The 25,528-nt window shown below is 52.0% G+C and overlaps 7 protein-coding genes across 7 annotated transcripts; 2 read left to right on the plus strand and 5 right to left on the minus strand.

The window, feature by feature from the left end:
• Positions 1-215: 215 nt before the first annotated feature.
• Positions 216-1,247, minus strand: ASPBRDRAFT_48198 (ribosome biosynthesis protein NIP7). The gene is made up of 4 exons (XM_067626038.1): positions 1,107-1,247; positions 617-1,038; positions 464-565; positions 216-408 (listed from the first exon to the last, which is right to left on the minus strand). Exons 1-4 carry the CDS (start codon positions 1,123-1,125, stop codon positions 385-387), a joined length of 567 nt encoding a protein of 188 aa, XP_067474414.1. The 5' UTR covers positions 1,126-1,247; the 3' UTR covers positions 216-384.
• On the plus strand, positions 1,138-3,667 carry ASPBRDRAFT_48199 (nuclear export protein Noc3). Its single transcript, XM_067626039.1, has one exon. It carries the CDS (start codon positions 1,406-1,408, stop codon positions 3,467-3,469), a length of 2,064 nt encoding a protein of 687 aa, XP_067474415.1. The 5' UTR covers positions 1,138-1,405; the 3' UTR covers positions 3,470-3,667.
• Positions 3,668-3,928: 261 nt separating this feature from the next.
• Positions 3,929-6,912, minus strand: ASPBRDRAFT_136445 (uncharacterized protein; the record flags this gene model as incomplete). The annotated part of the gene is made up of 2 exons (XM_067618791.1): positions 3,929-6,723; positions 6,804-6,912. 2 exons carry the CDS (start codon positions 6,910-6,912, stop codon positions 3,929-3,931), a joined length of 2,904 nt encoding a protein of 967 aa, XP_067474416.1.
• A 1,817-nt stretch (positions 6,913-8,729) lies between these two features.
• Positions 8,730-13,729, minus strand: ASPBRDRAFT_34476 (PT repeat family protein; the record flags this gene model as incomplete). Its single annotated transcript, XM_067623242.1, has 2 exons — positions 8,730-13,381; positions 13,462-13,729. The coding sequence occupies 2 exons, from the start codon at positions 13,727-13,729 to the stop codon at positions 8,730-8,732; spliced, it is 4,920 nt and encodes a 1,639-aa protein (XP_067474417.1).
• A 3,377-nt stretch (positions 13,730-17,106) lies between these two features.
• On the minus strand, positions 17,107-20,297 carry ASPBRDRAFT_48203 (alpha-L-rhamnosidase). Its single transcript, XM_067626040.1, has one exon. It carries the CDS (start codon positions 19,952-19,954, stop codon positions 17,183-17,185), a length of 2,772 nt encoding a protein of 923 aa, XP_067474418.1. The 5' UTR covers positions 19,955-20,297; the 3' UTR covers positions 17,107-17,182.
• A 531-nt stretch (positions 20,298-20,828) lies between these two features.
• ASPBRDRAFT_200338 (uncharacterized protein) lies at positions 20,829-21,617 on the minus strand (the record flags this gene model as incomplete). Its single annotated transcript, XM_067621420.1, has 1 exon — positions 20,829-21,617. One exon carries the CDS (start codon positions 21,615-21,617, stop codon positions 20,829-20,831), a length of 789 nt encoding a protein of 262 aa, XP_067474419.1.
• Positions 21,618-24,656: 3,039 nt separating this feature from the next.
• On the plus strand, positions 24,657-25,244 carry ASPBRDRAFT_200339 (cysteine-rich PDZ-binding protein; the record flags this gene model as incomplete). Its single annotated transcript, XM_067621421.1, has 3 exons — positions 24,657-24,839; positions 24,936-25,059; positions 25,159-25,244. 3 exons carry the CDS (start codon positions 24,657-24,659, stop codon positions 25,242-25,244), a joined length of 393 nt encoding a protein of 130 aa, XP_067474420.1.
• Positions 25,245-25,528: the final 284 nt, after the last annotated feature.

Raw genomic sequence — 25,528 nt, forward strand, 5'->3', positions numbered from 1 at the left:
GATGGGGAAACTTCGCATCTCCGAATGGAGCTCGCTGAGTGAGAAGTGCCCGTGCACGTGCCCCGCATCTAACATTCTGCCAGCTTCAGGTCGGATTCTCCAACACCACTACTTACTCCTTATATTCGGTGGAAATGGCTTTCTATTTCATGTTCTATGTTACTCAGCAGAGCCTGCTACATCATAGGCCATTTTTAATGAAGCTACAGGGGTCTATCAGAGCCAAGGTCACAGAAAATATCATATGAGATAATAGATGGATAAGGTGGAATTGAGAAACACTTTTCTAAATGTACAGACAGACGACTCCAGAACTCCTGCGAGAATGCCCAGGTATCTAGTATGAATCTCCCATGTTCGATCCCGCGTATGCAAGGCTTTGGCTTAGGTCGTAAACAGAGTATCTTCCTAGGGGGGAAGTTAGCAATCTGATACTCGGTGGATGTGACACTTCTCAACCTACCTCTCTCAGGTACTCTCCAATATCTGCCTGACGGAACACCACGTTGGCTGTGGGCTCCAATCTCCGGGTCTCAGCACTCGACCGGGCAGTCACACCGAATCCCTAATGTTTATCAGCCTCCGATTACCTCAATCCAAACCAGAATCCTCTTACCAATGGCGTATCATTCATGTCCATAACAATTACACCAGCATTTTCCGGGCAGTCCTCGCTGAATCTTCCGACGTGGGCCTTGGCCACGTTGGAGCCATAGAGGAAGGGCATCACACCGTTCTGCTTGATCCACACCTTGTAGCGCGCATGGGGAGCGAGGACATCCAAAGCTGTAAGCTGGATTCTGAACTTTCCGGTCTTGGTGAACTTTCCGATGCAAGTTCCGAGGGTGAGGAGGTTGGCGCGAGGGATGCTGGTTGCGAGGTTCGCCAGAGAAAGTCTCAAGTAGTATACTCTGCTGCCGTGAAGACGGAAAACATAGCGGTCGTTGGCATCTTCGGAGCCAGAAGGAGGTGCGATCAAGTTGTTCAGACTCCTTCCAGTGTAATTGGCCAACTTTTCGAACAAAGTCCGGGTTTCCTCTGAGAAGAATCGGTATGAGAATCATGCGCGAGAAGATCAGAACAGACAGAGATAAAATTGCACCTACCTTCAGTGAGTTGACGCATCTTGATAGACTCTTGCAGTTCACTGCAGCAAACACAAAGATTCGAATAAGAATCTCCCAGCTACAACAAACAGAAAAGCGCAGGAAGATTTTCCAGACGCGATTGCGATGCAGCCTTTGTAAGTCGAAGCTCCGCGGGAACAAAAATTCTAGACAAGGTGGAGCGGCCGCCTTTAGCGTCCAGGTCTTGGCACCGCAGAAAAAAAGTTTCGGACGGTCAACCCGCGCAAACAACTTGCCGCTACCACGACCCCAGAAAAAGATTCCCCAGGCACCTCAAGATGGCTCCCGGACGTACGACGAAAAGAAGACGGGTGAGCCCTCCTGGAGATGAGGAGCGTGGCTCCAAATCGTCCGGCGGTGCGTCTGCCAGCGACTTCTACAACAATGCCGCCGAGTGGGACCTCGAACAGGACTATGAGCGCCGGCCGCGCAAATTGGGCAAGAAGGACAAGGAACAGACGAGATTGCCTATCAAGACTGCGGAAGGTTTCCAGACAATGGAGGAACCGGAACATGAGCCAGAGGCCGAAGATTCCGACAGCTTTCTGGGCACCGATGACGACGAGGATATGGAGGATGCGGATTCCGATGAAGATGAGGAAGAGGTTGAAGAAGTGAAGCCGAAAATCCCTTTGAAGCTGCAGATCATCCAAACCAAGGAGGAACTTGCACGACTTGCTACGTTAATCAACGAAGACCCGGAAGAGAACATGCCGCTATTCAAGACAATGGCCGAAATTGTGGAGAGGGGAGAACATGTTGCGATACAGAAACTGGCTCTTGCCGCGCAGGCCGCAGTGTACAAAGATGTTATTCCTGGCTACCGAATCCGCCCCCTCAGCGACGAAGACATGTCTGCGAAAGTCTCCAAAGAAGTGCGCAAGCTACGGACGTTCGAGCAATCCCTTCTTTCGAACTACAAGCATTACGTTCAGAAGCTGGTGGAACTCACGAAACCTGTCAAGAAGGACAGCCCCCAGGTGGATTCCGGCTTGAAGAGCATTGCGATCAACTGCGCCTGCAACCTGCTGCTTTCCGTCCCGCATTTCAACTTTCGTAGCGAGATCTTGAAGATCCTCGTCAACCGCCTCGCCCGGAGACAAGTTGATGCTGATTTCGTCAAGTGCCGCGAGACAATGGAGGAGGTCTTTATAAGGGATGACGATGGAGTTGTGTCACTCGAGGCTGTCCGTCTGCTGTCGAAGATGATGAAGGCGAAGGAGTTCCGCATTCACGAGACCGTTCTGGATACCTTCCTCCACCTCCGTCTGCTGTCCGAGTTCTCCCGCAAGGCGTCAAGAGACAGGATCGATCGCGAAGAAGAAGAGGAGACACCGGCATTCGGTAAGAAGCCCAAGCAGAAGCGAGAATTCCGTACCAAGCGGGAACGCAAGGTTCAGAAGGAACGCAAAGCAGTCGAGAAAGATATGAAGGAGGCCGACGCCTTGGTCTCCCACGAGGAGAGGGACAAGAACCAAGCAGAGACACTGAAGCTTGTCTTTGGTGTCTACTTCCGCATCCTCAAGCTCCGCATTCCGAAGCTCATGGGCCCTGTTCTCGAGGGTCTTGCCAAGTACGCCCACTTGATCAACCAGGACTTCTTCGGTGACTTGCTGGAGGCTCTGAAGGATCTAATCGGCCATGCCGATCGAGCCGAGGAGGAAGAAGATGAGACAGACGAGACCGGTGATGCGGAGCCAGCGACGACGCGGGACTCCCAGCGCGAGGCTCTCCTGTGTACCGTCACTGCCTTTGCCCTTCTGGAAGGACAAGACGCCAGCAAGGCCGCCAGCACACTCCACCTGGACCTGAGTTTCTTCGTAAAACACCTCTACCGCTCTCTCTACAACCACTCCATCAACCCCGACGTCGAATACAACCCCGACAAATCTCTCCGACTTCCCGATCCCAACTCCCCCGAAGCGAACCCGGCCTGGCGATCCAGGAAGAAGGTCAACTTCCAGACACCTATGGTGCTGCTCCTTCGCTGCTTGCAGTCTACTCTCCTGTCCCGCGCACACGGAGTCGCCCCTCCAGTCCGTCTAGGCAGTTTCTCCAAGCGTCTTATGACGAGCTCGCTTCAGCTGCCGGAGAAGTCCGCTCTCGCGACGCTGTCGCTCATGAACCAGGTAGCCAAGCACCACGCACGTCGGATCTCCCCGCTGTGGCACAGTGAGGAGCGCAAGGGCGACGGTGTGTTCAATGCGTACGCCACCGATATCGAGGCGACGAATGTCTTCGCGGGGACGATCTGGGAAGGCGAGTTGTTGCGCCAGCATTACTGCCCTCAGATTCGGGATGCCGCTTTGGATGTAGAGAAGATGATTGCGACGCGGAAGTAGAGCATTGTTTGAATTAGCGGGTCAATATGATATCTTTTTTACGTCTTTATCTTATTACTATTCCACTTTCCATTTTGATTTATTTCTTTTCATTATCATTATCACTATTGTTATCATTATCATTATCTGTTCATCTTTCCCATAGACACTCCGATACCCGGTAAAACGAAATAAAGTGACAAATGAACTCCCTTTTTTCCTTTTCTCTTTCGCCTTTTCCAGTTTCCGAATCCATATCAAATGATCTTAAAACGCCAGTGACATCACATCATGTCCGCTCAAGCAGTTGCAGAAGCAACAAATCAAAGAAAAGCAAGTCATAACAACATCGTTCATCATCATACCGTAAGTCATAAAGCAAAGCCATGACATCGTCCACCTCACAAATAAAGAAAAACAAACGCAGCTAAGACTGATATCAAGTGAGAATCTGGTGAGGGTCTGAAGAATGACTACTCCTTACTCCTCCACCCTCTCCAACGTCCCACTCCGATGTCTTCCAGATCCCTCCCTCGGACGCGGAACCAAAGTAAGCGGAGCAGGAATAGACGGACGACGAGGCCTGCTGCTTCCACTACCACCACCACTACTACCCTGCGAGGAAGAAAATCCAGCAGGAGTAGGACCACCCAAGTTAGACGCAGGGACGGGATGTCTGAAGATTGGGTATGGATTGTCGAATCCCTGCTGCTGCTTTTGCTGTTGCTGCTGAGGGGCCGAGCGCTGGCTCGAGCCCGAGGCATGGCGCTGGGATGTTGAAGATGAAGATGAAGGCATAACGGGCAGCCGGGTCTTGTAGACGTTTGGGAGAGGCCAGCCGTGGAGCGTAGGAGATGGTGATGATGAAATGGTACTATCGTTTGAAGTAGGACTACTAGTAGTAGTAGCACCGATTGAAGTGTGAGATTTGGAAAGCTTCAGCACGCCGGGACGACGTCGGGTAGGAGGAGGAGTTGGAGTAGTTGTTAGCTCGGCGAGCTGCTTCCTTTCGACACGGATGCGTTCGAGATCGCGGGCAATGAGGATCTTGCGTTGCTCGGGGGTGCGCAGGGATGGATGGATGCTGCTGGGGTCGATTGTGGTGGGATCACCCTTGGCCTCCTGGGCCTTCTTGTTGTTGTTCTCAGCAGCTTGGTGGTGCTTGTTCTCCTGCGTGCGGCTGGCGTTATTGTCATTGTCACGGTGACGACGCAGGTTGAAGAAGCTGCGTTTGGATGCAGTTTTCTCTGCAGGTTTCTCCATCTTGGGCTGTGCAGGAGGTGTGAGTAGAGCTTCAGCTTGTTCGATTGCAGGCACGAGTAGGTCTGGGAGATCGGGGAAGGTAGATGCTCGTGGGGTTGGGCTTCCCAGGGAGTCTTCATAGTCATCTTTCCAGGCAACGCGCTTCTCGGTGATCTGGTGCTGGTGCTGGTGGTCTTTGACGCTCAGGTAAGCGGAGGAGGGCGTGCTATTCACAAAATCGGCACTGCTTAACACGGTCGACGGGGCTGCTTGTTTTCTTTCTTCAACTTTTTCTTGCTCGATCTTCTTTTTCTTCTCTTTTTTCTTCTCTTGCTCATCATCCTTTGCTTCCTTTTCATCATCATCTTTTTCCTGCAGCATCTTGTCCTTCCCATCTGTCTGCTCGCTCAAGTCTCGGGTCATCATCGGAGGAATCGACGGGCCCTGCAGCCCAGCACTGGGGGTCAAGATGCCCTCAGATGCTGGGTTGCCAGGGCCAACTTTACCTTGCTCTTGAAGATCGTACCTGAGCTTGCCGATTTCCTCGCGTACCGCAGTGATGATCTTGGACTTGATGACGCGTACTTCGCGACGCAGCGTGTCGATATGGGCCCTGACTTCCGCGATGGCCGTGTGTGCTTCCTTCAGTAGCTCAGTCTGAGCAGCCGCCCTCTTGTTGATGACCTGAGCTAGGTCGACCATCGTGTCCACATGGCGAAGAACTTGGTCCATGTGCCAGCTGTTATTGTCCTCGAACGTCTTGACGAGTTTGCTGGCCGCATGTTGCACGTGGAAATGAAGCTGCTCTACGTGTGAAGCAAGTTGCTCCTCCAGCGTCGCTGTGTTTTGATACCCTGGGTCGGGCGGCATAGGGGCAAAGCCACCCCGACCAGTGTGTCCTAGCAAGTGCGCTCTATCGATGGGGACCTGAATGGTGACATGGTCGCTATTAGACGATTCATCAGGGCCAGCGAGGAACGTCGATGCCGGAGACGCCAACGACAGACGATTGTCGGAACCTTTCTTGACAGATGAGTTACTGTTCATGGGCGTGAGCGAAATGATGTCCTCAAGACTGGTCACCCCATGATCGCGCCGCGGCAGATCCGACGTTCTATCCGACAAGGCCGTCTCGTACACCGACGGAGAGTACGTGCGCGCAGCTTCGTTCTCGCGGACCGTGGATGCCGCACTCTTGGGCGACGCCGGCTCGGCTGCGTAACTGCATGCGCGTTGAGTTGTCTTGACCACTTCCGGCAGTCTGCTATTGCTGTACTCTCCTGTGCGAGCAGCTGGTGACGATCCATTCAGCAGAAAGGCCTCGAGTGCGCGAGAAGCCGGTCCCTCTCCAGCGTCGTTACTGTGGACGAGAGTATGTCTGAACTTTGCGCCCTCCCTAATACCACCAACATCACCACCACCGACACTATTATTCCTCGTGGGCATACGCACCGAAGAATCCGACGCCTTCTCGACATCCTTTAAACACTCATCCAACCTTATCACACTTGAATTTCTCGACACCGACCCCGACCCCGAACTCATCTCCATCACCCTAGGTCTAGGAGCATACAGGCCCTCGACTTCGAAATTGTTCCCCTTACCGTGGAAAGAATCTGAAGATGACTTGGACGAGGAGTCTCGCAGGATAGTGATTTTCGGCATAGTACTCGCCGGTGGGACATCCTTGCTGCGAAACTCCTTTTTCAGATCTTTCAAACTGAGCTTGGCCTTGAGTGCCTTGAACGTCGACTTCTTATCCGACTTCTTCTCACCCAGTGCTGCTGCCGCGGCCGCTGTTGCCAAACGACCCGGTTCAGTGAACGAACGTTTCTTACCAATGCTTCTGCTCCAGAGACTTCCACTTCCACCACCGCTCGTACTTCCACTGGCATGGATGCTAGTGGAAGAGGAGGAGGTATTCAAAGTATCATTCAAGATCGAATTCGATCGAGCAGTGCGAGGGTTCGGCATTGGTAGAGCGAGGTCGGACTCGAAGTCCAATTTGCCAAGGTCTGGCGAGACCGTTTTAACTTATTTCTTTTTGTTAGCTTTTTTTTTTTTTTTTTTCTTCCTGCTACTATCAAAAGGCAGTGAAAGGAAAGAGACATACCCATCTTCAACGAGGAAAGACTCCCCTGCTCAGTATCGCCGCTTAATCTCATCTGTTCTCTCTCCCTGGCCCGTCTCTGAGCCCAAGCGTTTCCTTCCTTGAACGACATGACGAAAAGCAAAGCACAAGTTGCTGAGCATGAGCATGTCTATTAGCTGTGTATCCCTCTCTTCTGTTCCCTTCTTTCATTGATTGATTCAAAGGAAACCCCCGGATCGATCGAATTAAGTATCTCACTCACCTGCTTTCCTTTTCTCACGTCTAATTCTGTGGATGGAACTGGACACTCTGTATTAGCAAACACTGTGAGACTCTTGACTCTCTTTCCCGGCTTCGGTTTATGAATCTCTAAGATAGGATGGGTGATAGTACTGTACCTTTTCTTTTCCAACCAGGATTGAGTCTCAATCCGAATCTGAATATGAATCTGAACTCTCTGAACGAGAAAAGAATCCAGTATCCGTTCGTTCTTGTTTGCTCGTTCTCGCGTAACCGTTCCTAGATAAAGTAGCGTAGAGTAGAGTAGTAGAAAATGCAAATGGCACGATGCAAGCACAGCAACCGCATAAACGACTAAGCGTAGTAGTGAACAAGTGTATCTGAATCTCGATGCGTATCTTGGTTATCGAAATGAAAACGCAGACGCGACAGAACGACAACACGAAAGACGAGATGAGACGAGATGATACAGGATGAGACGAACGAAGTAGACGAAGTGAGCAGATAAACAACAACAACATAACACATCAATCTACAAGCTATATGTTTGTGATCATTGCTATGTTTGCATATTAAGTGGGTGCTTGGTGCTGCCAGTGTTACGATTTACTATGTATGTATTGTGTGTGGGATTTTTGGCTAGATGAGTCTATGTCTAGCTGAACAAACATAGTAGATAAGTAGGGAGGAAGGGAGGGAGCGCAGTGAATGAGGTACTGGACCTGGATATGGGTAACTGTCTGCTTGATATCGAAGGTGCGCTTGGGAGAGGAGGTTGGGGCAGGTTTGAGATAGGGTGGTGAATTGTTGTGAATTGGTTGTTTCTACTTGCGCTGTATACTCTGTGGGACTGTGGGTGGGATGTTGGGGTGTGAGAAATGAAAGGTACTGGGAATCAGGTGAAGTTAGGAATATCTCTTGTTTGTATGGTAGCTCATGTTCTAGGTTGGGTTTGTATTTGATTGCTGAAACGTTATTATGATGGATATCTTCTAGTATTTAGATGATGTACATCTAGGTTCGGAGAGAAGACTACATTGCATGCTTGATTCTTGGTGATTCATTATAAGTGAGTTGGATTGCTTTGGATGATGTGGCGGAGTTTTAGAGAATAACCGGGTTTTCCTCCATACTATGATAGTTATTATGTTTCTACAGATATCTAGGTACGGTGGGATATGTCAAATATCCTTGGTGATCGATGTTTCTACAACGGAGGAGGTTTTAGATATAGTGCACAGAACAGCAACAATCAACCTTCTTATCAAGATTCAGGACTCAAGGCTACGTGCTTATTGCTTAAGTTGTAGGTGTAGGCAGATTCAAACAATCTAAAGTCATATCATTCATATCATATCATCATGCACATCATTACATACTGGCAGACATACTGCAACAGAACTACTACCAATCTGACAAAAGGAAGGAACAATTAAAAATGCGGAATCAATAATTCAGACAATTTGAGAGGAGAGCAAAAAAAGCAGCTCGACAGCAGAATACCAAATACAGGGGAATCGATGGATAACTGGTGGGCGCGCAAACTCGGCAACTTCGAACAATTCATCGGGTATATGCATGCCAAACAAATGCTAGCAATGGAGCAGCAAAAACGCTCATCAAGAACAGATTCCTGAACCATATTAGCTTTGGCAACCACAAGCATGAACAATAAACGTCTCGACGGTCTAAACACCCGACACGACTCTACTGGTTGTTCCTTCCACGGCGACGGAACGGCGAGAAAATAGCCCCAAAGAAATTGGTGAACACAGCCCGGAGGATGGTCTTAAACCAGCTGTCATGTTTACGGTTCAGAGAAACAGCTGTGACTGACCGGTTTTGACTCTGGGCTTGAGCATCCTCATCACCCTTGGTGGCAACTGCCTTGTCGGCAGCAGTCTCGGACGGCGCGGCGGGCTCGGCGGCGGCGGGCTGGGGCTCAGTGGCCTTCTTGGTCTGGTCCTCGGTATCGTCTTCGACATGAGGCTGTTGATGAGAAGCAGAAGCCTGCTCGGTAGAAGGCGTCTCGGTAACCGCTGTGGCAGGGTCAGCTTCATACTCGGTAAATCCCAGCTGATTCGCTGCAGGATATGGAAAATGCTTACGCTCGGTAGGCTTGTTTTCAGCGACGATTGCCTTTTCTGCGCTCTCGGGCTGGCTAGGAACTTGCTTGGGCTCGACGTGCTCAGGAACAACTTCTTGTTCCTTGTGCGAGGCCGCATACACTCCGGCGGTGATGGCGGCACCGGCAGCAACCGCAGCAACACCTGCGCCAAGAACCTCAGGAGTCAGGATACTGTCCTTGGCACTCGGCTCCTCGGGAGCAGCCTCCTTGGCCGTCTCAGGAACAGGCTCTTCGTGTGCGGGCACAGCGGTGTTGGCCTCGACAGGGGCCTCGACAGGAGCCTCAACCTCGGTAGGCACGGGTTGCACTTCCTTAGTCTGCTCAGGCTCAGCCGGTGCCGGCTCACTGACAGGTTCAACCTGCACAGGTTCCTCCTTCTCGACGGCAACAGCTTCAGCAACTTCGGCCTTCGGGGCTTCCTCGGTAGCAGCGGGCTCGACGACAGTTTCAACAGCAGCCGGCTCATCCTTGGGCGCATGCACCGGCTCGGTAACCTGCTCCTCAACCTGTGCAACAGCTTCCTCCGCAGCCTTCTGCTCCTGTGGCTCTTCGGCCTTGGCCGTTTCTTCGTGCGTCTCAGGGGCAGGCTCAGCGGCAGCAACCTCCTTCTCGACCGGAGCCTCAGCAACTTCGGCGGTAGCGGCCTCAACAACGGGTTCGGTAGCAGCGGGCTCCTGAACAGCTGGCTCAGCAACCTTATCGACAACTTCGGCCGCCGCGACTGCAGCAACTGCAGCAACAGTAGCCTCAGCAGCGATTTCCTTCTCAGAGTGCTCGGGGACCAACTCGGCTGCCGCATCTTCTTGAGCAACTTCCTCAACCGGCGCTTCAGCAGTCTCCTTCTCAGCCGGCTCCTGAGTAACAGGAGCCTCGACAGCAGGTTCCTCAACAGCCTCCGTAACAGTAGGCTCCTCGACATTGACCTCCTTAGTAACAGGTTCCTCGACGGCAGCCTCCTTCTCAGCCGGCTCTTGAGTCGCAGGCTCCTCGACAACTTCCTTGACAGCGGGTTCTTCGACAACAGGCTCAGTGGCAGCAGGTTCCTCAACAGCCTCCGTAACAGCAGGCTCCTCGGTGTTGACCTCCTTGGCAGCAGGTTCCTCGACGGCAGCCTCGACAGCGGCCTCTTCGGCGACAGGCTCAGTGGCAGCAGGTTCCTCAACAGCCTCCTTAGCAGGCTCTTCGGCTACAGGCTCAGTGGCAGCAGGCTCCTCAACAACAGTCTCCTTAGCGGCCTCCTCGACAGCAGACTCTTCGACAGCAGGCTCCTCAGCAACTTCCTTGACAGCAGGTTCTTCGGCAACAGCCGTGACAACAGGCTCCTCAACAACAGGCTCCTTAGCAGGCTCCTCGACAGCAGGTTCCTCGACAGCAGGTTCCTCGACAGCAGGTTCCTCGACAGCAGGTTCCTCGACAGCAGGCTCCTTAACAGACTCCTCGACAGGCTCTTCGGTGACTGGCTCAGTGTCCTTGGTCGACTGGTTGTCAAAAACAATCTCATCTCCGGCTGTCGTAGCGACAGTAGACTCTGCCAAGTTGGAGGATTCGTCCGTGGACTCGTCCGCAGCAGGGTCCTCATTAGCCTCCTCAGTCGGCTGAGATTCCTGGACAGCAGACTCCTCGGCGGCGGGCTCCTTGGTAGCTTCCTCAGGCTTGGTCTCTGCGACGACTTCCTCCTTCACCGGCTCTTCAGCAGCCGGAGCTTCAGTGGTCTGCTCAAGTTCTTCAGCAACCGCCTCCTTGGCCTCTTCAGCAGCAACCTCAGCAGTCTCGTGCGACTCAGAGACTGCGGGAGCAGCTTCCTCATGAGCAGGCTCCTGGGAAGCCGGGGCTTCTTCCTTCACAGTCTCTTCGTGCGCCACCGTCACTTCAGGCACGTCTTCCTTGACGGGCTCTTCTTCCGTAACAGTCTTCTCGGCGACTGGTTCCTCAGCCACAGGCTCTTCAACGGCTGGTTGCTCGGCAGCTTCCTCTGCCTTGGTCTCTGCAACAGACTGTTCAACGACAGGCTCCTGAGTGGGTTCCTCAATGGTCTCCGTAGCGGTTGCCTCAGTGGTGGGCTCCTCAGCGAATGGCTTCTCAGCAACAGGCTTCTCAGCAACAGGCTCCTCCGCAGCAGGCTGGGCAGACTCCTCAGCCTCCTGAGCAGGCTCTTCAGCAACTTCCTTCGGTGAAGCCTCCGTGGCCGGCTCCTCAACTGTAGGCTGAGGGGCGGTCTCTTCAACAGTCTCCGAAACGGTGGTCTCAGCAGCAGGTTCTTCCGCAGCGGTTTCCTTGGGAGACTCCTCGGCTGTCTCTGGAACGGAAGCCTCGACAACTGGTTCTTCTGCGGCAGGCTCCTCAGCCACCGGTTCCTCGACAGCTGCGTCGACCTTGGCAGCTTCCTCGGCCACTTCTGTGGTCGAAGTCTCGACAGGTGCCTCTTCCGCCACGGTTTCAGTCACAACCTCCTCGGCAGGAATGTCCTTAGCAGGAGTCTCCGTAGTCTCTTCAGACGGGGCATCATCAGTAGCCTGTTCGGTAACAGGTTCGTGAGAAGACTCCTGCTGAACAGGCTCCTCCTTGGCAACTTCCTCGGTGGTTTCCGTGGCCTGTTCAACGGGCTCCTCTGTCGGCTTCTCGGTCACCGGGGGCTCGGCGTCCTGGGTGGTGGCTTCTGTAGAGGTCTCCTCGACAGGTTCGGCAGGCTTTGCCTCCGTCTCGGTTGAAGCTTCAGCTGCATCTTCAGCTGGGTTCTGTTCGGTAGGCTCTTCTGTCTTGAGCTCCTCCACCTTCTCCGCAGCAGACTCAGCGTGCACTTCTTCCGCAGACGGCTCAGCGGGCTTATCAGCAACTGGAGTCTCGGCAACAGCCTCGGTGGCCACCTCCGCTGTCGGTTCAGAAACAGTGTTCTCGCTGACGGATTCTTCCACAGGGGCTTCGGAATGTTGGGGGGCGGCGGGTTCTTCCTCAGCGGCTTGCTCCACAGCGTCCTTGTCCGTAACGGATTCCTTGGCCTGCTCCTCGACAGGTGCAGACTCTACAGGGGCCTCTTCGGTAGCGGCCTTGTCCGCGGTTTCCGTGCTGGGCTCAGCAGTCGAGGGCTCCGTAGTAGACTCCTCCTTTGTCTCTTCCTTCGAGGATTCTTCAACGGCGGGCTCCACGGCAGGGGTTGCCTCGGGGGATTCTTCAGTCTTGACTTCCTCCTTGACGACATCCTGTGCAGGCTCCTCCGTTGCGGGCTCGGTAGCCGGAACCTCAGTGCTAGGCGCTTCCGCTGCTTCTTCCGTAACCGACTCCTTCGCGGGCTCCTCGGGAGCAGCCTCCGCGGCGGTCTCGGTAGCTGTAGTGTTCACCTCTTCCGCTTCCTTTGTAGGCTCTTCGGAGGTGATTTCGGTAGTCGTCTCGGCGGCGGGGGTCTCTGGTTCCTTAGGTGCGGACTCCTCCTTGGCGGCCTCTTGCGTAGTAGCTTCTTCGACAGTGGGCTCCGTCGACTTCTCGGCGACAGGTTCCTCGTGGGTCGGTTCTTCAGCAGCGGGCTCAGCAGCAACGTCCTTGGCAGCAACTTCGGCGGTTACTTCCTCCACGACAGGCTGCTCTCCCGGAACCTCAGCCTCAGTCGATTCGTCCGCTGCAGGCTCTTGCACGGCCGGCTCAGTCGTGGGTGTCGCTTCCGTAGTGGCCTCCACGGCTGCGGGCTCCGGGGCAGACTCTGCCGGCTTCGACGTGACCTCCTCCGAAACCTCATTGTGTTCAGGTTCTTCGGCTGTCTTCTGGGTATCCGCGAGGGTGGCGCTCTCTACCGAAGTCTCCGGTTGCTCCTCGGCTTTAACCTCAACTTCGGTTTCTGGCTTCACCTCCTCAATGTAGGCGGGGGCAGCCGGAGCCTCTTCCGCTTCCTTCGATGCGGGTTGACTCTCGGCAGGTGTCTCCGTCGCCTCATCGTGCTTCTCCGGCGTAACGTCGTCGTGCTTGGAGTCGGAGGGTTGCTCGGCGGATTCCGTTCCGTTGACCTCGGGTGCCGCGACACCATTGGTAGCAGGCTCGGTCACTTCAGCATCCTTCTTCTCTTCCGGCTCGGGGACCGACTCGGACGATTTCTCCTCGACGACGGTTTCCTGTACGGGGGCAGCGTGCTCCGCGGCCCCATTGACGCCGTTCTCTTTCGGCGCGGCATCCTCGTTCTCTGCGGCGGCAGGTCCGCTCGGTCCGACGGTGAGAAAGTTGTTCACCAGACCTCCTTCCCCTGCGGCTGTGATTGCATGTGAGTGTTAGCTTGCGATGGGTTGCGCGATGATGCAATGTCGGGGGTGAAAGAAGGTTCAAGCGTACCATGTTTGACAGCCTCGTCGTGGAACCACGGGCCCGAAGCGCCCTCACGGAATCTATATTGATATTGACCCGGCGACAGGTCCAACTCGCGGTAGAAGAGATACTCAGTCGATACCAATCCCTCCTCATCGGGTTCCGTATCGACCATCTTGGAGCTGAGTTCGAGGGGCTCCCATTGCGGCTCGGAGAAGGTGCCAGCCACGAAGACGGGATCGTCAATCGGACGACGGACAGAGATTGTGACGGTCTCACCAGCGGGGTGGGCCATTGTGGTCATAAAAAAGGTCGTAACAGTCGTTAAGATGCAACAGACGCAAACAGAGAAAAAGAGGAAGATAAAACTGTAAGACGCTGGACTCGACGAGGCTTTTTTGTTGATGTGGTGGTTTTCTGAAGTCTTGTAGAATTCAAGACCAAAAACAGATAACGGGCCGCCGCAAGGATATCAATGGACTAGAAAGCAATAATATACAGGCGATCAGACGGAAACGGCGTGGTAGGACAAGACAGCGCCCTCCCAAGGTGGAATTGGAAGATGGTCAAGAGGCAGAAAGTGAGGAGGTAAGGGGAGGGGGAGGATGTCTTGGAGGGGCAGCGGAGAGATTGAGGACGAGAGATTGGGAGGAGAGGAGGGGGTGGGGAGAGATGGGAAAATTGGGGTTGATAAGAATGACTCTTTGTTGTGAAGTACAAACAAACAGTGATGGATGATGCGAGAGGTGTAAAAGTTAAAGACAAAGCTTGGGAAGAGGGAGGGGAGTCTAATCAAAAAGGGTAGAAGAGGGAGGCAGAGAGGGAGGGGGAGGAGGAGGAGGAGAAAAAAAATCCTTAGTTAGTTAATTTGGTAGTTACTGGTAGTACGGAGAGGAGCCGTACGGACCAGACAAGAATAGCACCAGCACCCGTCAAGTTACTGCTACTAGTTAGCTAACTACCTAGGAAGTCTTCCAGTAAATCCTACTGCGGTCCCCACGGAAGACCGATGGGGAACCCAGGCTGACCATCTATCCAGGATCCAGGATCCAGTCTACTCCTACTACCTTCTATCTAGTTAGTTCGTGTAAAGGATGGCCGTTAATTAGTCCCGGTCAGTTGGCGGGGCAGCTGCAGTTGTCACAGTGATGATTTCCAGCTCCCTCTTCTGCCTGGGGGGGGTTTGTTTTGATTTTCGGAGTAGCTTTCAAAAAATTTTTAGTTTTGGGGGGGGCGTGCCATGATGCCATTGCCTGGAGACACTACTACTTTTTTTTTTCCTCGCCCCTCCTCCTCCTCCAAGGTGTGTGTGGATGACCACTGATAATGGATACAGATGAGGGGGGAACGGCAGACATCCATTAGACCCAAGGTTAAACCTACGAGATGAGAGGTGCAAAGCATCAAGCCATATCAGACCGGAATGATTGCTGGAAAAGCCGAGGCGCAGAGCAGACGTTGGTCCGGCTCCAATGAGAGGCCGTTCGCATTTGCAACCGCCGCAGTCCGGAGTGGAAAGAAAAAAAATAGAGAAAAAATAAAAATAAAAAAGAGGAGGAATTATTGGCATCACATTCGCCGATCCTTTCAAAGCTAACGAGCGCCTGGGAAAGGGAAAATGCGGTGAAGTGGTGTGGCTTTGAGGGCACCAATCATGCGAGGTTGAGAGAGAGAGAAAGACCTTCAGTTGCGATGCAAGATAAGCCTGGACATGCACCTTTCACAAGCTCTTACGGTACTACATAATCTTCCTGGAACATCTCCTGTAGTATCTACAATGCAGGTTTTATAGATGCAGGAAGTCGTTGGAGCAGGATTTTCTCTGCTGCAAATATTCTTCATCTTTTCTCTGCTTGCTTTCTCTATGATTTCCAGTGGAACGTTGGAACCAAAGGAAAACAAAAGAAAAGAGAAAAAAAAAATCCCTGATGGAGCGGATGACTGGCAAGTCAGTGGAGAACTCTCAGTCACTAGAACTGATTAGACACTGAATTAGTGGCACCACCGGCACCTCCACCCGCAGCTCGCCGACAAAAAGACCTTCGACCTTTTTACCTTTTTACTTTTTCGCAGGGCAACTCGGCACCGGCGGGAAAAGCGTCCCGAATCAGAAGACAGCGAAAATTCCATCATATCAACAACAATAATACCATCAATTCACCAATTATTGAGGTCGGAAGTACTCCCTCCATCGGATCTAACATGATAATTACCTGGGGAATCGATAGATACTTAGATAGATAGATAGATACACAGATAGATCCGATCGAATCGAATCCCGCTGCACAGCATATGTAGGTCAATAAGTAGTATCTACCAGCCCAGCCCACTCTCGCTCAATATCTTGCACTTATTTGCCTCCGCAATCCCGGTGTTATGCTTTAGTCGCTGCATAACAAGAGCATCATCATACTTTTTCCCGAGTCGGAGGGTTGCTGAGTTGGCGAAGCGAAACCCGCAGCTTCTTCAGGTCAGGTGTATGATCTTTCCGTCCAGTAAAAAGGTGAGTATGTATCCTGCAAGTTCAACTTCATTGCAACTCACGAATAAGAAAATACTATCATTTACCTAAACAACTATTCGGTGGAATAAGGGAACTGATGGGATGGATACTCCATTACAATGAGTCATAAAATCCAACTTCTCCTTTTTCCTAATTCATCCTATCGTCTCCTCCCTCCCCTATTGATCTCTCTCCCTATCAAGTATCTATCCATCTATCCATCTACTCCATCAAATAGACTCGTATTCTTCCTCCCATCCCCCTTTCCAATAGACCCCTCCCCCCATTCGCCTGGACTAAACCAGACCAGACCAGCCAGCCAGCCAGCCAGACAATTCCATATTCCAATTCCTGTTATAAATCGCAGTGGAGCTCGACTCTCCAATTCGGTCAAGGAACCAGGCAATTCCCGACTGAGTCATGAACTGGGCACAAAACAAAACAAAAAAACAAACATAATGAAAAAACAAACATCGTCATTATCTCACGGGACATCACTGACGAAGTATGGAAGAAGAGAGTAGTTACTCTGTAAGTATAGTTACGTAGTAAACAGTTCAACAGCAAGTAAAGAATAATGTTGTCTAATCTGCAAACTCTATTTTTTTATCTTTACACTTACTTTACTTCCCAATCTAGATTTTATGATTGGTTGGGGTTTTCTCGGAGTCCGCTTGCCTCGTTCAAATGATACTATCTGCGAGAAGATCAATGGGGAGCTCGAGAGCCTCGGGCAGCGAATGATGTGATGTGATGCGATGCGATTGATGCCTTAGCAGTAAGGTGTGGCAGCGGGATCGGCACATGGATTCTCGGTTGTTTTTATAGATAGGATTGACATTGTATACAGTAGATAACTAGTATGTCGGGTTGGTAGAAATGACCAAAATACCGGCAACTAGGTTTTTCGTTTTAGATCAGTACCATGCTCATGCTCATTATTGATGACCTTCAGAATGTTGGATTGCAGCCCATGCCACAAATTAGGAAATTTACTGCAAATGTAATCCCACACTAATATGGTTTATATTTCGTGACCACTAAGTATTTACTGAAAGTGTTTAGTTTGTTGCATTTATATGAGGACATCATACTATACTACACTCCCTGTTTAATCACTGGACTATTCTCGTTGACTATTACTGTGTATACTGTACCGGAGCCTATTCAGCGCATTGTATGGCTAGTTAGTATGCCATATCTATTATCATTCTCTAATATATCTCAGTGGAGTTTAGGAAAGATTTATGCAATATAGTCCGGCTCAATTTTACGCATAATTGGAATCAAAGGCTTTGGTGGCCAGTCCCTGGAGTATTCTCTCCATTCGAAGGGGGCAGAAAAGTGGTGACGCCCCGAACCCACCCAGAGGCCTTCTCCATCTTCACGAGAAACGGTAGGCTGGGATAACTTCTCTCGGGTAGGCAAGATCACTTGCGCACGAGAGTTGGGAGGGATCAACAGGTCCATGTGGAAGATGTCTGCATCGGTCTCCATCGACCACCGGCATTCCAGTCGTCCATAGGGAGTGTCATACATCGCCTCAGCCGAGTAAATCGTGGGCCCAGGAGTCGGAGCCACCCGGATTTGTTTCCAGCCGGGGGACAGAGGGCTGACACCGGCTACGGTGGAGTGCAGCCAGTTGATGATGGAGCCCAGGGCGTAGTGGTTGAAGCTGGTCATCTCGCCGGGATTGATGGATCCATCGGGGAGCATGCTATCCCACCGCTCCCACATGGTCGTCGCTCCCATGGTGATGGGATACATCCACGATGGGCGCGTCTTCTCCAGCAACATCCGGTAGGCAATCTGGGGGTGTCCGCTCTTGGTGAGAGCATGCGTAATGATGGGAGTGCCTACAAATCCCGTGGCGACGCGGAACTTGGCGAGACGCACGAGGTGGACGAGACGTGATGCCGCAGCCTGGGCTGCTTCGGGGGTGGAGTGGAGGTCGTACATGATAGCCAAGCTAAGTGCCGTTTGGGTATCGCCGACCAGTAATCCAGTGGCCGTGATATACTTGGCCTGGAACCTCGCCTTGAGTCGCTCATGGTCTGTCTTAAATCGTGCAGCGTCTTGGCTGTGGCCGAGGACCTGACTGATTTCGGACATTACCGAGGTGATATGCACAAGATACGCATCAGCGACAAGGGTTCCGCTGGTGCGTGCATCCCCAGGTTCCACGGGAGGTGCGGCTGGGTCTAACCAGTCTCCCAGTTGCCAAAGTTCAGGGTCCCAAAGTCCGTCCGAGCCGCGACGGATGCCGCGATCGATCCAGGCGAGCATACTTTCATATTGGCGGCGGAGGATGTCTCGATCCCCATACGACCGGTAGAGCGCCCAGGGCGTCAGGATCACCACATCGTCCCACACGGCCTGCGGCGTATGCGGCCACAAGGCCTCACTGATGACATTGGGGACCGTGAATGGAGGCACGCAGCCATCCTTCTCCCTCAGCTGCTCGGCCGCGACATCCTGCAACCAGTCACTCAGCATGCCAGCTGTATTGTAGAGGAAGTTGGCCGATGGACAGAAGATCTGAATATCCCCCGTCCAGCCGAGCCGTTCATCTCTCTGGGGGCAATCAGTGGGGATAGACAGGAAGTTCCCGCGCATACTCCACAAGGCATTGGTGTGGAGCTGATTGACCATAGAGTGCGAGCAAGAAAACCATCCGCTGCGGGTCATATCAGTGTGCATTACGAGGGCATTGATGTTGAGGAGCAGCGATCCATCACTTTTCTCGTCCCATCCATTGACCTGGACGAATCGAAATCCGTGAAACGTATACTGTGGCGACCAATCTACAAGCTCCGTACCATTCAGGACGACTTCGTCGGTGCACTTGGCGTATCGCAGCGGTCGAACCCCGAGCTCGCCATTCTCTAACACTTCGGCGTGGATAAAGGAGACGCAAGAGCCCGAGGGCTTGTTCAAAGAGCGCACGCGGAGTCGACCGACCAGGTTTTGACCGAAGTCGATGACGGTGGCACCGGACGGGGTCTTGTGAACGGAGACTGGGGAGATCTCCTCGGTGATACGGACTGGGGGAGCGTCCGGTGCCACCAAGGCCGCGGTTTGGAAGTCAATTTCTCGGACGCCGACCCAGCTGGAGGCCTGGTCAAGGTGCGAGCAGTTCCAGGTCGGATCCTCTTCACGGGTATCGTAAGCCTCGCCGTCATAAAGCTCACTCCGGACGATGGCACTGGGAGTACATGTCCAAGTGCTATCGGTACACATGGAGAACTGGTCTCCGTTAGGTCCGAGTTGGATCTCAACCTGTGCCAACACGGCCAGTCGGTCTCCGTACAGCTGTCTTCGCCCACCAAGGAAGCCGAGGCGGGTGGCATACCAGCCCTCTGCAACCTCTACTGCGAGGACATTGGGACCTTCAGCAGTCAGAAGGGGCGCCACGTCGAAGACTTGATAGTTCAAGCGATGGTGGTAACTGGTCCACCCGGGGGCCAGACATTGATCCCCCACTCGATGCCCGTTGACGAAGGCACGGTAAACCCCAAAGCTGGTAATATAAAGGCGAGCCTTGTCGACGCTACTCGACGCAGGAAGTTGAAATTCCTTACGAAATCGCACCGGCCGCAATGGAGCGTCCGGCTGTGGCTCCTCGGGACTGGCAATAGGTCGGGCGACCCAGTCAGCGCGGTCGAGTAATCCACACTCAATGATACTCCAAGGAGACCACGAGGTGGCACGGACAGCCTGCTGCTCCTCGCTGGCACTACACCCGTATGCCCGAACGCGGACCTGTGCGATTTCCCGGGATTGTAGCAGGCCACTGGGCCAAGGAACCAGCACCGATGTATTGCTGCTCACATGGTAGGTTTCCTCTGGGACTCTAGAACGGACAATTTGCACTTCGTAAGCCGTCTGTTCCCAGTCGCGAGGACTACTGTCGTCGGTGAGGAATCGCCATGACAGACGCGGAGTAGCAGTTCCAATGCCAAACCCGGTCGAGTGTTGCTCCACGGTGGGGGTTTCAATCAAGATTTGGCTGGTCATGGCCGGGGTGAGGAAGACGAAGGGGAGGGGAGGAGCACGAAAATAAGACCTAAAAAACCCATGTTGTCCGTCAGCTCCGAGATACTTATGCTTGATGCATGCTTGCCAGAGTGCCTTATGTTATCGCCTCTCGCGAATCATTCCCACGAAACCCCGAAAGGCTCGGAGTAACCCCGCAGACTGTTGTCAATCCCCACTCAACAACTACATGGATTCGTGCATGTGTGAAGGAAGCATTTCGAAGCATGTGGGGATTGACATAGAATAAGATGGCTTTTGTGTGGTCTCCTGGAACTTCCCACGATGAACTGCTATCATATATCATTTATCCAGAAAGATGATCCACAAACCTGGTAGGACTAAAGATATGTATATATGACTCTACGTAGTAGGTAGTTTGCACAGTCTAGTTGAGTCACATGATAAGCACGTGTTTCTTTCACTGGAGTTTGGAAAGGGCCATGTTATACTACAAAGTATCTATACAGAAAGTTCCTTATTTAGGGACAAGGAGTGTTGAAATTGCAGAATTTCCTTTGTCTCTCAGATCAGCTCTCGGAGAGATGTAAACCAATGTATGAAGTGATCGACTGGATCTGCTTATGAACATAGTGCCTGTGTATGAGAGAAAACAATATTGGCTCTTCATTAAATAAATAAGTGTTTAGTAAATAGTGTCAGACAGATAAAACTCAAGATGCTCATGGCTCAGCAATCGCTCCAACAACAACATAAACCCATGCTCGCTATCTCCCGCAATGCACCAGGCTCCTGAACCCAAGAAGTTCAAAGAGAAAGAAAGCTCATCGACTCATAAGCGTCCAATGGTCGTAGCCGGAACCAAAGCAATGCGGCTAAGACATAACAAACCAGATTACAATATCTCGAGATCTTCGAATTCCACAACCAGTCCTTCGCCTGCTGATGCTGCCGCCGTTCCGGAAGCCCCCGGACCATTGGCCATCGCCCACATCGTTCCGGTGCGAGGCAGACTATGCGGGCGACTAGCATAGACGCCCACATGGACGAACTTGTCCTCTACCCCGTAGAAGAACCATGTTACTTCGCGCAGCTTCTTCCACGTGCTGCTCACGGCCGCCGGGGTCATGGCATACGGCACCGCTGATGGATCCTGGTACCAGATCCAAAGCGAATTTCCGACTCGCTCTAGTTTGATCCGCAACGAATGCATCGCTGATGGACCGCGATCGGGAACAGAAAGAGGGGAGAGACACCAGTCCGCGCCGTCGGAGGTTGCGCTTACCGACGATGCGTTCATCGTGCCCGAACAAAACTCCATCCCGGCCTTGACCCATTTACAGGGTCGCTGCGGCTGAGGATATCCGAGGCGGCCCGGTCGTGTCCCTGAAGGAGGTGGAGAACCGTCGGACGAGAATGATTGAGGCGCAGCTCCGGCAAAGATCACCAAACCACCCTGGTCCCATTCCATTTCCCAGTCCGCCGTGACAGTGACCTCGGCAACTACAAAGGGACTGCGCAAGGATGTGAACACGATAGGAGCCGTTGCCGTATCCCGGTTCGGTGGCTTACGCCAAAGATCCGTGTTAGGGCCGGCGGTGAGGGTGAAGTATTCCATACATGGTGGTAGCGAGAATGTCGAAGGCAGATTCAGCGCCGTAAAAGACGAACTGCTGGGGGGCATTTTCCTGTCTCCTCTCGATTCCTTTGAAACACCGGAGTGACCACTTAGAGGCGTCCCCTGGTTCGTTGATGCGAAGCTTTCGTGCTACCGTGATGAGACTGAGCGGGCGAGTCATTCAAGGGCCTTCCTATCCTTACTTTAGGTTTGCACTTAAGAAACTTTGGCGGACTGCTCGTGGAAGGTAGTGAGCGATGCCCGCTGAGGTGGAGGGGAGGAAGATGAAAGAGAAAAGAAGCGTGCGGTGTGGGCAAGATCCAGTTCCGTTTCCACCTTGAAGCAAGGGATTCCCGACCTCTTGACGACGTGCTCAACTTCAACCTGCCGTTCTGGGCCCTGAGAAAAAGAAAAGTGAAGGCAGGGAAAAGGAGTCGGTAATCAATAAGCTAGTAGCAAACCAAGCCTGGTCCGGGCGCCCCCAGTAGTGTCTGGAAAAAAAGCAAAACACAAATGATTGAAAACCGCCAGACTACGGAGTATGTCAGGGTCAGTTTGAAAAGAGTCCTTTAGTAAAAGGGTATGCCCGGAGGGGGGTTTGGCATGGCGAGGATGGAGACGTACAATTAGCTGGCTGTGCGCTGAGACACGCACGAACAGTGCCAGAACAAAGACTTATAGCCAGTTCAACGCGACTGGCGGTGATCTGACAGCATCCCAGTTAAATAAACCAGCCCGTGGCGATGCCACCCAAAGGACCGCTTTATACTCCGTAGAAGAGTCAGAGAACCGGCATGCTGGGCCCAGGGTGGTGGTCTGGGCAGAAAGAGCGATGTCCAACCAGACGAACCATGGCGCTGGGACAGGCGATCATTGCTCGACAGTATCCAGGAACCTGGGTAGCACGGCGACCCGTGCTTGCATTTCCCTTCCTTTTCTTTGCTTTTCTGTGCCGTTCTCTTCTGGTTGCCCTTTGCCCTTTCGTTTCTTTCCTTATTGAATTTTATTTGCTTTCCCCTGGCCCTGTGCAGGGAGGAGAGTTCCCGTCTTTGCAGGTTTGCTTTCCCAGGCTGGACTCTGGAACGCGCCGTCCGATGCAGACCAGTTCAGGAGTGGCGGGTCATCCTGCAGCTTTGGGAGACAAACAGCCTGGGAAGACCACGCAAGTCTGAGTTGTGGGAAGGGAGGGTCGCCTTGTTCAGGGCAGCTGAATGTCCAGCTCCCATCTGCACAAAATCTAAAAGCCCAAGCGGGTCGGGGATTGGCTGTCAGAATGGGAGGGGGGAAGATGTCGTGGAAGAGCTGAAGCCGAAGTGGAGGGAAAGTTGGGTTGTGCGAACGAGAAGGATTTAAGACGGGCAATTTGTTGCCACACCCACTCGGACGCCACGATGGTCAGCAACCATCGCTCATCTTAACGACTTGCTTTTGCCTTCTTTCCCGTCTTCCATGGCCAGTCAGCCGTGATTCTATTTCGGCCTGCTTACTGCCGTCCAGAAGGCATACGCATGTGGCCCTTTCGGGTTGCGGGTGGTTGTGCACACCATCGCGCCCGTAACTTCGAGACATTGGCCATCAATCAGAAGGGCTGCATCGCTGTCGCCTAGTGCACCATCCGATGTACGAACATTCCCGAGGCCTGAAGAACTGCAGCCAGAAATTAAATGGCTAATCTGCTTACCTGCAGGTGCAGGGTGTTCTTGAATTTCCGCAGTCAGCACACCGTCATTGGCTTTATTCGGGGCTAAGGCATGGTGACTTGGAAATCCCCGTCGAACTATGACTTGTCACGATCCGAGGCGCCTGGGCGAAAAGGCGTGATTCTCTTTACGAGGCGTTAGCTCCTTTTCTATACCCTCTCCGAAGGCTAGCTTTATAAATCCACCTGGCCGCTCTTTGGGCGACAGTCGGTCTTGACAAGCGCCTAACTTATGATAAGAATACTATCTCCGCCCTATCTGGCACTTGATGGCTGCTCCGGAGTGTGGATGGATTATGCTGCCTGCAGTATATTTCTTCATTCTCGGTGAGCTTTTCTGGAAGGGTACGGTGTATCCCAGTTATACAGAGCGATCTGTTTTGCAACGTGGTTGTGATTACTGACGTGCTTCTTCCTGTCGATGAAACTAAAAGCCGGTCGGGATTTCAATATGGGCTTTAGACTGATGCTCTATTCAGATTTGCCTGGTTTTTGAATTTGGAATAACTAAAAAGTGAACATGACTGTTTGTCGCCGCTTTGCTTCACCCTCGACATTCTACTTGACTTTCATCCAAGGGCATCTGAAGCTATTTAGAGGAGAGACGCGAGTCTCACATGCTAGGATCAATTCTACCACCTTAGGTGTAGAGGCACATTCAGCAACATCTGCACACCCTCCCAGTGTATACCTCAAATGCAGCGGCATTATAAATCCAGCATGGAATCACGATGTTCCGGAGTGATATACTATGCATGAATCGGCGTTTGGAAGTCCAACACCAGGCGATCAGACTTGGTGGTCCGATTCAAACCTGACTGCAGCACTCTCTGCAAGGACCCTTGTACTATGCAACCATAGACAATTAATACAGTGCTGTCTATCGGAGTGGTTGAGCAAGCTATTAGTACGATGATCATCTCCACTACTACATCTGATACTACACTGCTACCAAATATCATAGGACAGTACTACTACTATATAGTTGATCAGTCAAGAATGAATACTAGTAGTAACCACTCAATTCACTCACATCATACTACAACAAATCCTTCATGACTCTCCAAGTAAGCAATCATCAGCGCAATAGATCTCTGACTGGTAAACTTTCCGAGCCACAAAAACACCCAACCTAGTACACCACCGTAGCCATCAAGTTACTAGTAGTATATACCCCCAACCCAATTAGTACGGCACCCCACACCCGACCACCACGCAAAACCCGGGTGCAGTTTAGCACCAAACTAATTGGCGTCATCATCCCTCCAATACTCTCCACCCAGCCAGCCATAACCAACTACTTCATACTCCCCATCAATTATACAATCTACACGACTTCACAGCAACCCCCACCCCAACAATACTCAAAAGAAAACAACCAAGAATAGAATATAAGAGAAGGAAAAATGGTCTGCGCCAAATGCCAAAAGAAACTGAAACAAACCGAGCTCGCCACTCCGGGCGTGAAACGCAAAACAGAAATGTACTACGGCTCACCATCCACAACGCTCGGTGGTAGTAGTAGCAGTAGCAGTTCTGCTGCAGGCAAAACCAAGTCTAGTACGTTGGGAAGTACGGGGGTTGGGAAGGTATATATTCATCCATCCTATTTCATTTCTTACTTATCACTACTACTATATAACATGTTGATGTTGATGATGATAATGATGCTAATGAACTGTCAGAGCAAACTCCTCAGCTCCAAAGCCAAAAACCCTTACGCGGCGTATTCTTCCTCCTGTGAGGTTTGCAAGACCAAGACGGAGCAGGGGAGGAAGTATTGTCAGCGGTGTGCGTATCAGAAGAATGGTTCGTCCCTTTTTTTTTATTTTATTCCTTTTATTTTTACTTGCTTTCTTACTATGTCTTCGTATGTTGGAGAATATGCTAACTGACCGACCTATGTAGCGTGCCCGATGTGTGGGAAGGGGTTGACGGGAAATGCGGCGAAGAATCAGCCTGCGATTCAGGGACAGAAGTTTAATTTGAAGTAAATGTCTGTTGTCGTCAAGTTAAGGGTCGATTTTTGTTAAAGCTTCTAAGATACCTACTTATGTTTCATTACTACTATGATATAACTGGAGAGGAATCTGCATGGCGTTTCGGTTGGGGATAGTCTTAGGAACAAGGAAAGTCTTTATTGCGAATAGAACAGAAAGGAAAAAACAAAAAGCTAGTTATACATGACCGACGATGATATATGCAAGACTTCAGACCTGCTGTACTACCTACCGAGGGCAAAATATTCCCCGGGGAAAAGAAACAAGTCCGCGTAACA

Source organism: Aspergillus brasiliensis, assembly GCF_001889945.1.
Source record: "Aspergillus brasiliensis CBS 101740 unplaced genomic scaffold ASPBRscaffold_17, whole genome shotgun sequence".
NCBI lineage: Eukaryota > Fungi > Ascomycota > Eurotiomycetes > Eurotiales > Aspergillaceae > Aspergillus > Aspergillus brasiliensis.

What these genes read in the sequence shown, in the direction of transcription:
- ASPBRDRAFT_48198 (XM_067626038.1), bottom strand. An exon ending in ACATGAATGATACGCCATTG is followed by an intron (nt 566 to 616) that starts GTAAGAGGATTC and finishes GATAAACATTAG; the next exon opens with GGATTCGGTGTGACTGCCCG. An exon ending in TTGGAGAGTACCTGAGAGAG is followed by an intron (nt 409 to 463) that starts GTAGGTTGAGAA and finishes CTTCCCCCCTAG; the next exon opens with GAAGATACTCTGTTTACGAC.
- ASPBRDRAFT_48199 (XM_067626039.1), top strand. Translation starts at nt 1,406, where the DNA reads ATGGCTCCCGGACGTACGACGAAAAGAAGACGGGTGAGCCCTCCTGGA.
- ASPBRDRAFT_48203 (XM_067626040.1), bottom strand. Translation starts at nt 19,954, where the DNA reads ATGACCAGCCAAATCTTGATTGAAACCCCCACCGTGGAGCAACACTCG.